The following is a 13,048-nucleotide window of genomic DNA, read 5'->3' as shown; positions in this document are numbered from 1 at the left end:
ATATTTAAATTAGTGGCAGCAACACAGGTAAAGTTTTTTTCTAATGGCCCATATTTGTGTGTGTGTGTGACACATTTTTTTGTTTTTTATGGAGCATTTAAGGTCTAGGTTAAGTTATAATTTTTTTCTTTTTTTTAAATAAGAATACTAAAGGTTTCCTCAGGACATCTGTGGAAGGCAGAATAATGGCATTTTAAGAACCAGGTCCTTATCCCCAGAACTGTGGCAAAGGAGAATTAAGCGTGCCAATCAACCTTAAAACAGGGAGATTATCCTGGATTCTCTGGGTGGGTCTAATGGAATCTCAAGGGTCCTTAAAAGTAGTAGAGACAACTGGAGGGAGAAAGACACAGAGAGATGCAAGGTTGCTGGCTTTGAAGATAGAGGAAGGAGGCATGGGCCACGAAATGTGGGCACTATCTAGGAACTCAAGGCAAACAAATGGGTCCTCCCCCTAGAACTTCCCCTGGTGGTTCAGATAGTAAAGAACCTGCCTGCAATGCAGGAAACCTGGGTTTGATCCCTGGAGAATTCCATGGACGGAGGAGCCTGTCTGCAGTTCATGGGGTCACAAAGAGTTGGACACAACTGAGTTAGTGAACGCTGACACCAGAACCTCCAGAAAGGAATGCAGCCCTGGTAACACCTTGACCTCAGCCCTGTGTCAGATTTCTGACCTCCAGAACTATAAGATGATAAAGGTACATTAATCTGCTAAATCTGTAGTCATTTGTGACAGATATTTAATACAAGATCTGACTTCTTTACAGCAAGGTGGTCCTGAACACTAACTCCATAAATTTGTTTTATAACCAAGGGATAAGAATTCCATGATGGTGATTCTAAGTTCTATGAAGAGGAAAGCTTCAAATCAGCCAGATTAAAATTATATACCATTTCAGTATACAGGAACAAACATGGCCAAGAGAATGGCAGCTGCTCCAAATTACACACTTTTGGGAATAAATTCCCTGCAATTTAATGATGTTTGTCACACATCAGATTTATAAAGTGTTAACACATTTATATAATCAGCACCTGCCAAATTTAGCCAGTCATTCTTCAAGGGGAAAAATGTTGTCAGCTTTGGTTCTATTTACCTGAAAAAGCTCACCAGCCAGGGTAAATGGTTATATGTAAGGCCTGTCTACAAAGTGACTATTCAAGAAATCCAACCTAATGGATCAATCTTGTAATTAAAGCTGATAATATTTAGTAGCTGTGACTATACTGAAAAGGCATGAAAATCTCTACAGTGTCCATTAACATGGTGGTTATATCAATATTCATTTCTCCACAAAAGAAAGATGGAATATAGATGACCTCAATGGAAAAGACATACTTAAATTTCTGAGACTAAGTGGAAAAACCAGTATTTTTACTTTGGAGCATTGCTAAATCATACTAGTTTAAAAATCAGAGAATAGGCATTATTCAAACAGTAAAATGTAATAGGATTAAATAAAGATCTAAGTTGAGAGTATTATCAAATTCTTAGCTCTATTTCAGGGGAGCATGAAATGTTGACCTGAACTCAAGAGAATTTATCATCAAGGGGTGGCCTTCTGGCCTTGATGAAAATCTGATGAAAAAGTTTCAGCCCCCAAGCAGCTGTGATATGTGGGTGAATCTCCCCTGCATGGTGAGTTAGAAACAAAGACCAAGGCTCTGGAGCAAACAGGAAGAAAACATACAAGTCTGTGAACTTGACGGTAACCATACAGCTTCTATGGTTAAAACCGAATCTGTTCACAGGGCTAAGAAAAACAAGAGAAGCTTGTTAAATAACAAGCTTCTAAAAGCTACTAAAATAACATAACCTCAGCTATTTTAAAAATAAAGAGGATCTTGGGCACTGCATATGAGAATGAGTTTTTGAACATGAGCCTATGGAGGGCAGGAGAGTGGATTTGACAAGTCAGTGAGACCACAGGTAAGGGGGCAAAACTCAATGGTGTTCCAACTGTGGGATTTCCAGGGTTGGCTAAGAGGGGACAGGACTGATGGCAGAAATGTACAGAACATCCACAGGAGAGGCTTCCTCAGCTATTGGTCCTCTGTATTCCCCACCCCTCGAGCCCCCCACTTTTTTGAAGCTCTATCACACCCATCAAGTATTGTCCCAGGAAGACCTTCTTTGGTTGGAAAATTATTTTTTCTTTCAATTCATTGACAAAACTATGTTACCAAAAACAAAGACCAAAGTTAAGGAAAATACAAAATAAAAAACCCTTATTTATCACTACAATTAAGGTCTGCATCTTAAATATTATTCAAAATATTTCACAAAGAGCCACATGAATGGTGGGGTGTGCATGTAAGAGACAGACGCCTCACACCCCCAAGGACACAGACAGGTTGTCAGCTTTCTCTGGAAGAAACAAACCAATACTATGAGATGTGAACCCACTAAATCACACGGCCAGCGTGAGACAGGTCTGAATGAGTGGGCCCTGACAGAAACCCATTCTGCACTTCCCCACCTGCTGCTCAGCAAGCCTCTTCTGGATCTCTTGATCGTCACAGACATCATAAACCACGGGCTTAGAAAGCTCAGACTCGATCCGAGCCAACCAAGTGCGAAGGTTGCTCATGTTTTTGTCTAACTGCTGAATAAAAGCGAAGGTCTCCTTCAACTTCTTCACCCTAAATATATTTGCAGGGAAAAAAAAAAGAGAGAGAGATGGAAAACAAAAGCACAATGTTTAGCGGTGAGAAAAATGCACCCACAGGTGTGTTGGAGGGTAAAAGGGAATCATCATTGGCTACTGATTTTATAGCAGGGACAATGCTCATGTCACCAGATACAAGTTTTCACAGAATATCAGACAATTTACAAAACTGCTGTTGTGGTTGATTTTTAAATGGACTAAGAGTTAACTACCCAGGCACACGTAAAATCCTATCATTCCCAAGGTGGGATCCCCTGAGACCTAGTACATCTTTCCAGGGCTCCAGAGGAGTCAGGAGATGCCATTTCTTTCTTTCCATCCTAACATCACCACCTGTGACTTCTGTCCAGTTTCCGTCTTGGGTATCACCGAGGTCACAGCAGTCAAGGACCTTCCCTGACGGGTAAAGATGTTTTACACCTGGTTTACTAGGGGGTCTCTGGCCCTAGATGCCTCTCATGAGACCCTCTCGAGTCAGCACAGAGCATGTGCCAAACCCCACCACATGCAGCCTGAGGCGCTGGAGGTGCTGCACAGAGGGAACCAGCCCATTATGGGGCAGCCATCTGATCCAAGAAGGGAGGGTTGGACATGTCGTCAGCAAGCACGGTTCCAGCTCCATTTAACCCGAGCAATCCGCCTGGCTCGGCATGGAGTGGACTTGAACTAACACGCTTGGTGTCAGCGTACACGGAGAGCTCACGGGCACATCAAAGTGCTGTCAAGGGGGAGTGATGCAGGGGCTGAGGGAAAATGATCTCCATATAGACCCCCACAGACAATGTGAAAATCCTCAAGCAGAGCAAGTGAAGGCTTGCTCTGGTAATCCGTGGGCTTTTTTAACCCCAGAGACTTGAGGTAATGGCAACAATGGAAAGCTCCCACTTACTGATACTCACGTTACAAGGTGCTATCAGAACTGCATCCCACGGTGCTGGAAAGAGAAACTGGGGCACTGACTCTAACTCACAGGAAGTGCCCCGCCCGCCCCAGCCGCCAGCATCTCTTCTTTGACCGCCTGTGAACAGCTTCCTGCTGCCCCCTCACCCTCCTACCAGCTTCTGGTTCTGTAGCTGAAGTATACAGCGTCCGATCCTCACTCAAACCCTTCCACAGTCCTCGCCTACCGTGACACATCAGTTTAAAACCTTGACCCTTTCAATTCCTCAAGTGGTCCGTGGCCTGTCTGCCTCCAGCCCTGCCCTCCACAAATCAGCTCCCCTTTCCTTCTCCTGTAGCTTCGACCACTGTTCTCTCTGAGATGAGCTGGGGGCTTCTCGCCCACGTGCTCCCACAGCCCTGGGGCTCTCCAGCAATCCCTCATTCACTGTGCCCACTTAGAGTCCATAGCAGCCAGGTGGCATGCAGCCCCCTCTGCATGTACCACACACCCTCAGACCACCTAGTGGCCAGGAGGTGTTTACAAACATTTGCTGAATGAATAAATATGTATGAGCACCTCTAATCCACGTGATTATCTAGAAAAATCATAGAGTTATGTGTTACCAGAGAGGTTGTTTTTATTATTATGTTCTTTTTTGCACACTATTGACAAAATCAACCTTGTGTGTGCGTTAGTCACTCAGTTGTATCTGACTCTTGTGACCCCATGGACTGTAGCCCACCAGGCTCCTCTGTCCATGGGGGTTCTCCAGGCAAGAATATTGGAGTGTGTAGCCATTCCCCTCTCCAGGGCATCTTCCTGGTTCAGGGTCATGAATCCTGGTCTCCCACAATGCAGGTAGATTCTTTACCATTTGGGCCACCAGGGAAGCCCAATCAACCTTGGGGAATCATTTCTAGCTCCAGCTCTATTTCCAGTTAGTTTTATGATTCAGGGAAAATCGTTCTACCTCAGCCCCTCACCTCCAGCAGGACTCTCAGGTCCCCTCAGCTTCAGGACGGCAGTAGCATCTGGGCAACATGCAGGCCACAGCCCTGAAGTGAGCAGACCCCGGTCTGAGCCCCACTGTACCATCTATAAGCTATGTACCCAGCAAGGAACCTAACCTTCCTGATTCCCAGTTTCCTTGTTAACCAGCAAATTATCAACCTTGTAGGGGTTCCTGAGACACAGGGGGATGCATGTAAAGCCTTTGGCATAAAGCAAGCACTCACTATGCTCACTCACTAAGCTCTTATGACCGATGACTGGGATCACACACCGCTACAATAAGGCCTCATTTATATGGCATTGGCCTTCACACAGTCCTTTTATAAATATTTTATCCTCGTAGTGTCATGAGGAAGGCAGGCTTGGAAGGAGGCCAAGGAGCCTGGTGATGAAGAGCACACACTTTGCGTTAAGGGTCTGGGTATGAGTCCGGGCTCTGTTTAATCTCATGTGTAAAACTGTGAACAGTGGTACCTTCCTCCATTGGGTGGCTGAGAGGACAGAATGAGGTATAAATGCATGAAAGGCATTTGGCACAGTGCCTGACAGAGATAAATGCCCAGAAACTGTGGCTGTGATGATCTGAAGAAGGTAGATTTTCCAAATCACATTCTTACTGCAAATGCCACAAGAAGTTTCCTTCAAAGCCATAAGATGATTTATTAAAAAGGAAGCAACGGAATCTGGGGCCAGGCCTGGATGCAGCTGTAACCTAGATCCTTCCTTTATTCCCCTGGCTTTAGAGTTAGACCCTAAATCCTCACCCCAATGTCCTGTCATCCTGACTGCCTGGGGAACAGCAAGAACACTCCAGACAATGCCAGAGCAGGTGGGAACCCTAGGCCCCATGGGACGAAGTCTTCCATGTAGTTTTCGAGGGGCTACCCTCCTGGAGGCTTCGGCTAGAGAAACCCGGCCCTGAGAGCTTCCTGTCGGTGGGGAGAGGTGCTCAGGCCAGCACCTCTGCATACTGCCCTGCTTCCCCATCCCTCCCCTTCTCTTCTCCCAGAATGGCACCCCCCACTGCTTCACCCAGCACCTGACCCTACGCCATCATAAGGATCTCACTTTCTTTATTGTGAAAGAAAAGGGCTAGAATGCAACTGTTTAAATGAAGAAAGCTAACAAGTAACGAAATAACCTAGGAGCAAAAAGAGCAAGATGCAGTGATCCTGAATCCTGTTAAGGGTGAGGTATGCAACAAGTAGAGGGGGGAATATGGGAAGGTGGATGCATAATTAGCATGGCATCCCCAGGACTATGGTACTCCAGGCCAGTGGCACCCAAAATATGAGGCTCAGGCCCATTGGTGTCCAAACCAGTTAGGTGTGGGAATAAAATACTAGACTCTCTCTGTTATCCCATTCTTTTAAAATTCCTACATTGGGTATGCTTTCTAGTTCACAAACTATATTACTAAAATGGAACATCTACAGAAATGCTGACATCTATATGTATCAGGCTTGTTGTGCTTTATATATAGTAGTTAACTCATTTAATTCTTACAACAGTGCAGTGAAATCAGTAATAGAATAATGCCCAATTGACAGATGAGGCAACTGAGGCAATGGAGTTAAATAATTTGCCATGGTAACATACTCATTCAATGGCAGAGGAAGGATGTCAACCTGGGCAATCTGGCCAGAATTGCTGTTCTTAAGCACTTTTCTCGTGATGGCTCATATAAATCTACGCATGATAATGTACACATATGTGGGGGTACAGGACAGTTTTCATCACTGTCAGGGAATATGACCAGGCTTCAGGACACAAAGAGGGTAGGAACCCACCGACTAAATGCTGCATTTTGAGTGCCCACTTTGCCCCTTCATGATTTCCTTTCAATAAACTTTAACCACTGACTTTGTCTGGGGTCCTGTGAAGATCCTGAGGATTCCAAGATAACTTATTCCCAGGGGTCATGATCTAATTTGACATTATAATACAATATACGAGGTGCTCAATAAATATCTTCTGAGTGAGCAAGTGACATTCACACATCCCTTCAAAGTTGTCTTTTTCATAAAAGAGATGGTCATAATACATTTTAAAGGAAAGAGGTAAAGATCAGAGCACCTTCAAGCCATCCAGCTACAGACAATTTGCTGGCATACTATGAGTCACACACGCTCCTAGATCTTGGTTCTGTATTAGACATGCGAAGAACTCCAAACCAAGCATACACATCACATGCACGGTTGGGGCAAAAAAATAGAGGAAGGGAGAGGGTGGGAGGGAAAGGAAAAGAAGCTACAAAACATTCAATCAGTCAGGACTTAACCTGCTTCTATGTCCCAACCTCTGACCAAATATCCCCCGATGTGAAATATCCCCAAATACCCAGTGGTATAAATGAATGTTGTTCCTCAGATTATTATACTAAGACATCTGAGAACCATCAGATGTATTGCTTAGTCTGTACGGTTCTATTCTGTGCAGACACTAATATAATTATCTAATCATCACCTTTCCCAGGTCAGGAAGTACACGTCATTTGCCAACCCAGGCAACCGACCTCCTAGTTAGACCTTGTTAATTTTGCTCTTGGAAAATTTTAAATCTCGAGTTAATATTGGGAACAAGGAAATCCATTCAGAGAGCAGACTGTTGTTGGCACAGGGAAGCAAGCATAATTCTGGACCGCATCAGCCACCCAGGCAGCTTAAGTAGCTCACCATCTCGGCACTGGCCCATGGTTCACCCCAGATGCGCTTGACTAATACTAATCACACATATATTTCAGCAAATCATGTTTCTCTGGAAAAAATAGACACAGTTCCCTGAGCTGAATTCCAGTTCTGAGGACTGGAAAACCAAAATATTTAGGTGCAAAGAGGAAGTTTTTCACCTATATGAACTATTGGAAGACCTGAATAAAATTAACACATTTTTATATGATACCAAACAAAATAAGAAGTTTGCCAAAGAGTATACATTTTAGAAGTTCTTTTGTGGGGCTTGTGGGTAGAAATGCAGAAAATAATCACGGTGAATAAAGTTTTCTGTTTATCTATCTAGCGATGGATGAGAATTTAATACCTGTGAACCCTGTTCTCTCTCAAAAATAAAAAACTAAGCCAGGTAAATAACACTTCATTAGTCAGGCCTAAGTCTTAATGTGTCAGGAAGCTTTAAATATCAAATTCATGTATATGGAAGAGTTTACATTGCAGCCCTATTTTCTCCATGCAGAAGGGTCTACAGTTAAATGATTAAGGCCCTGCATCAGTATAAGCTAGAAAAATTCCCATGCCAATGCGGACTGCATAATTTAAAAAGGAAAACTGAGATGGTTGAATATCTGAATTTCTACTAAAACAGACCCGTGTGCAGCTGTCAGTTGCTAAAAACATTGTATGAATTCTGCATAATTGCATCTTTGTAAACAACTAACTAGCCCTGTAGTAAGATAATCAATTACTCCAAGATCCTGAAGCCCTGATTTGAGGGCAGGGACATCACATTTGAGCTAATCGCCTCTTTGAAGCCGGAGGACTTCCATTTTCCCCACAGCATAATCACTTCTCTTGCCCAGCTTGTCAAAGGCTGGCTGCAGACACCGCACGCACGGCATGCTGACAGTGGAAAGAACCCATCCCCCGATGGCCGAGCACACACACTCCGCAGCCACCATCTCATCGGTCATTTCTATTGTAACTAACATGGGAGCGCGAGAAAGCGAGACACCCAGAGACAGCAGCCGCCCCTCCCGGATGCAGGGCGGATGATCGAAATGGCACTTACTGTTGATGAGAAAAAATCATTCCTTAGGTTGAGCGAAACCTCCAAGTTCCCGGCTGCACCTCCACCTCCCGGGGACGAGGCGGCCCCTCCCCCGCGCGGCGGCCTGTCCATTCACTGGTTCTGCATCTTGCCCAGGCCGCCCTCCCGCAGGCTCCCAGGGGCTTGCCTCGCGGCCAGCACAGGACGGTGCCCGGAGGCCAGCAAGAGACCTGCGACTTCGCTAACTGCAATTTTTAAACCTTAGTTTTCTCCCTTCCAGTAAACAAACATCTCCAGCCCTTGCCTGTCTCTCGCACACACAGTCTTTGTTCTGACGCTACAGGATTGCAATGCCAGGGAAGAAAGTCCCCGTGTTATCTATGGGTTATTTATGAAGTGCTATAAACCCAGGGAAGAAACATTTAGATTTGGGGCGCTGGAAAGGAGGATTTCTGTTCTCATCAAATTAAATGTCTCTGTTTCAGGTTTAAAAGCAACGGTGTAATCTGAAGCCCCCAGGTCCAACGGGAATGGCTTTCTCCTAAAGAAGAAATTGCCCCGGGAGATTTTCTGCCTTGCCTTTTCAGTCCTGAGCATCCTGGCTTAGAAGGAGCAGAGAATTAATTTAGTCCACTTCTTTGCTTTTTTGCACCAAAAAAAAAAAAAAAAAACACAAAAAAACCCCAAAACCCAAAACATCTCTCTTGTGGTACAAATGGAGTTCAAGATTTGCAGGAAGGAAGAAATTTTGCAGTTTTCTTTGCTATTTCCTCCTAAGGTTTACCATAATGTGAGGATTTGAAAATTCCTCCCCATCTCTATTCACGGTTCTTGACGTGATCCTGAGTGGCTCTGCTTAGTGGAGCACCATTGGTTTGTGTCCAAGCCCTTTTTAGGCTCAGTCTCAGACTTATTTGGAGACTCTATGATATCAATCATTTTTCATGGGTCCCTAAAGCCCAACATTTAGTCATTATTTCATCCCCACTTGAACACAGCAAGTATATTCTAAACCAGTGAAATTAGGAGTACAGATGTGGAAATAGTTCCCTCAAATGCAGCATCTAACTTGTGTCCACATGCCTGGCTGTGCATGGTGACCTCCACTGCTCAGACACCGGACCTATCTGATGCTGGACACCAGACTCCTGAGGCTCGTGGTCCCTGTGATGGCTGCTGTCTCCTTGGGGAAGATCTCCGGCCCTCAGAAAGGCATTTTTGCCGGCCCTGAGAGCAGCAGCCGCTAGCTCCGGAGGGGGAATGATGGGAAGGAAAAAGGAAATGGGGAGGCCGACGTCACATCTGGTTCTCCCTGTGCTAAAAATCTTTAAGTCTTTCCAGTCCCACTAAATCAGGCAACCTGCTTAGACCAGAGCAAGTCAGCTTTATGACTAGCAGCATTGTTTGGTCTTCCAGAGTAACCTTGAGAAAATACAGATAAAAGGAGAGCAATGAAACACGCAGGAGTTTAAAAAGGCACACATCTCCTTGCCCATTCTTCAAGGGATGGAAAAACAATCTTAACATGCAGTTGCCATGGTGATAACTGCTGAGGTTAAATGACAACCTTTTAATTGCTACTAATATAAAACAGGTGGGCTTTTCACATTGGTAGGAAATTTATGCTTCATTAAAAAGTTTTTCCATGGACTTGATCTTGCTAATAGCAGGAGAGCTATCTAGTCTAATTACAAAGGGACCATTAGGTAGTGTGTCTGAGTGCATCCCTCCTTCATAACACTGGCCTAAGGATGCCAAGTCTATTAAATGATGCTACCATCAAAGAAAGATTAGGAGAAAGGTAACAACAATTATGACATTTTTTTAAGGAAAAAAAAAAAGTTCCAGTATTCTTTCTTCCATAATGAACATTTACCAAACAGAGATAAAAAGAAAATTAAAACCACCAATGATCCCAACACCCAATAGATACCACTGGAAATATTCTGGGAGTATGTCTTTCCGCTCAGCTGTCTCATCTCTTTTAGGCATGCAAAGCTTTCACCAGATTATCCTCACAGGCTGCTAGAAAAGTCTTTAAAACTTTAAAGACTAATCCCATGTCTCCAAAGAGTTTCCACCAAGATGAACAACCAGACAGTGCTTCACTGAGGACACAGGGCCCCTGTTTCTGGAGGCACAGAGAAGGTTCTGATTAATGAAAGGGGGATGGAGGTGCTGGGAAACAAAAGGAGGTGGATTTTTAAGGAGTTTATCTACTGGGATTTTGAAATCAAGGGTACACACAGGTGAGATGATGTGTTGAGCTGAAGCTTTCTTTGGCATCAGTCCTGTTGACGGCCGAGAACCTTCTTTTCAGAGTTTTAGTCTGTGCTGCTGAAGCAAGGCAATTCTGCATCCCTTGGTCCATTACCCAACGTCCTGTGCCTAAACTGTTCTTTTTTATAGGTAACCCAGCTGACTCAAAACACGAATCACACATATTGGTGGTTCTGAAAAACAACTTCTGTAACTTAGCCATCTCTCCTGCATTCAGGTTTTGCTAGGGTCAATTTTCAATGACATTATCGAAGAAAACATGGGCAAGAGGCATAGCCAATCTCTACAATTAAAAAAATTAACTCATTTAATCTGTCATTGAGCATAGTAGGATCTAATTAATATGTCATCAAATCAGATTGGGTTCACACCATTCACCAAAAAATACATAGTGCTTCAAATAAGCTTTCTATGAAAGAAATTAATAACATATTTGATAAGAATTTAGATGTCACAAATGTAAGAAGCCACCCAGGGGCCCATGAGGAATGCTAAAAGCTCCTGCAGCAATTCAGATGGAGAGTCAATTCTGTGAATTTTTGTGCCCACACCAGGGGCTTCCCTCACAATTTAGTCAGTAAAGAATCTGCCTGCAATGCTGGAGACCCAGGTTCGATTCCTGGGTCGGGAAGATTCCACAGGAGAAGGAAATGGCAACCCACTCCAGTATTCTTGCCTGGAGAATCCCATGGTCAGAGGAGCCCTGCAGGCTACAGTCCATGGGGTCACAAGAGTTGGACACGACTTAGCCACTAAACCACCACCAGGGCCTATGTGACCTTATGTGAGGAAGTCAGCATTAAGACTGACTTAGGCACCCCAGCCCCCCTGATTATTTGGTTATTTCAGAAGATGTATCCTTTAGACTCTTTGCTTTAAGAATTTTACAGAAGCTGAAAAACACTATACATGCAGGGGAAAAACCGTGGTTTGGGTCAAAGCACCTTCCCCCTACCTCCCGGACCATACACTAATACTACACACATGTATATGGGCGGACCCATCACTGTCCTGGTGCTTTTTCATCCAGAATCTAGCCCATGGTTCATCAACAAGGAGATACACTACAGAGGCCACAGGTTACCATGAGTGGCAAGTCCACTCTGTGGCAAGTCACCCAGCTGCTAGCTCCATCTGTGATCCCCAGACCTGAACCACTGGCAATACCTTGGCACTTGCTAGAAATATGCATTCTTGGCCCAGAGAATGGGCGCATTCCTCTACCTAGGGAATCAGAAGCTCTGGGGGTGGGGTCCTGCCATCCACATTCTCGGGAGCCCTCCAAGGATTCTGCTGCATGTTTAAATCTGAGAACCACTGCTCCAGAGAAAATAGTAAAGTCTATACTGAATTCCAGGTTTTAGAAATATTCTGATATAAAGCACCTTTAAAGGTCTCAAAGGAGCCAAGTGCTCCTCTGATGCATGGTGCAGGGGGATAGAAAGACCGTGGCTCCGTCCTGCCCGAGGTAGAATCGCTTCTGCCCTTGGCTCAGTTATTGACCCTCTCTGAGCTACAGAGTACTTCTCTGAAAGTTGGAGAATACTGACCATGTAGGGTTCTTGCAAGAATGAAATAAAATAATATATATAAGCCTGGCACTTAAAAAAAAACAAAAAAACAAAAAACCCCACACCCTATCCACCCCACAATGGAGCCTACTACCTGAAATGACTAGTAAATTTAATGTGCACTGAACTAATCTTGTCTTTCATGTTTTGTCAGTTCTTTTGCAAATTACCTCTATTTTGTTGAGAATAACCCCAAAACAATAGGCCTTTTTCCAGCCTGATTTATTGAGGTCTTGGACTTCTTGAACCATCTCCAGCTTTGAAGTTAAAGGCTGCGGTTAAAATTTTAAAGTCATGAAGCTGGGTGCTTGTGTATGGTCTCCCTCCAAATCTTATTTTTAACAAGAGATGCTGTCTCCTGCCACAGAAATGAAGCAGTAGAACACGTGAGCAGGACAGGAATGATTAAATGATGTCCAGAATTGTCTGGACAAATGAGGTTATTAATGGACCCTGCAGGATTGCAGGTTTTCCTCCGTGTGGTTTAACTTCTGCATCCTGTGCTTGCCTGCTTTTCTGATGGTGATGTGACGAGTGCCAGTGATCAGACCAGGAGCTATTCTATTAATACATGAGGTCAATTTATGGCAAGTTCAAGCTTGCTGCCTCAACCCACAGATTCACCTGAAGTGTCACGTCAACTAAGTTCCCTAGACTGTCAGTCATATGTCTCACCCTGGCCTTTGCTTTAAGGTAAAATAAGTTATTCCTTTCTAGTTCCTCAGTTTTGAATGGATTTCAACATGGTCTACTCATTTTGGTATAACAAATCAGAAGGGTCTGGGTTTGCAGAGAGGCAACACAACTGTCTGAGTTGAAATCCTGGTTGCCTCATGTGCTGACTATGCAATCGTGCCAAGTTACTTAATTTTAGTGCCTCAATTTCCTCATCTGTAAAATGGGATAAT

General features: G+C 44.1%; 1 protein-coding gene across 6 annotated transcripts in view; it reads right to left on the bottom strand.

Annotated features, from left to right (window-relative positions):
* Positions 1 to 13,048, bottom strand: part of SYNE2 (spectrin repeat containing nuclear envelope protein 2) — a 314,324-nt gene that overhangs the window by 20,595 nt on the left and 280,681 nt on the right. For all 6 annotated transcript variants that reach the window (XM_043472258.1, XM_043472259.1, XM_043472261.1 and 3 more), the window contains one exon: positions 2,484 to 2,646. In XM_043472258.1, coding sequence (XP_043328193.1) covers positions 2,484 to 2,646 — 163 coding nt within the window. The remainder of the gene's footprint in view (positions 1 to 2,483; positions 2,647 to 13,048) is intronic.

Source organism: Cervus canadensis, chromosome 6 (genome assembly GCF_019320065.1).
Source record: "Cervus canadensis isolate Bull #8, Minnesota chromosome 6, ASM1932006v1, whole genome shotgun sequence".
NCBI classification, from domain to species: Eukaryota; Metazoa; Chordata; class Mammalia; order Artiodactyla; family Cervidae; genus Cervus; species Cervus canadensis.
The sequence above is the reverse complement of the archived record's forward strand: the minus strand, read 5'-3'. Positions and strand labels throughout refer to the sequence as shown.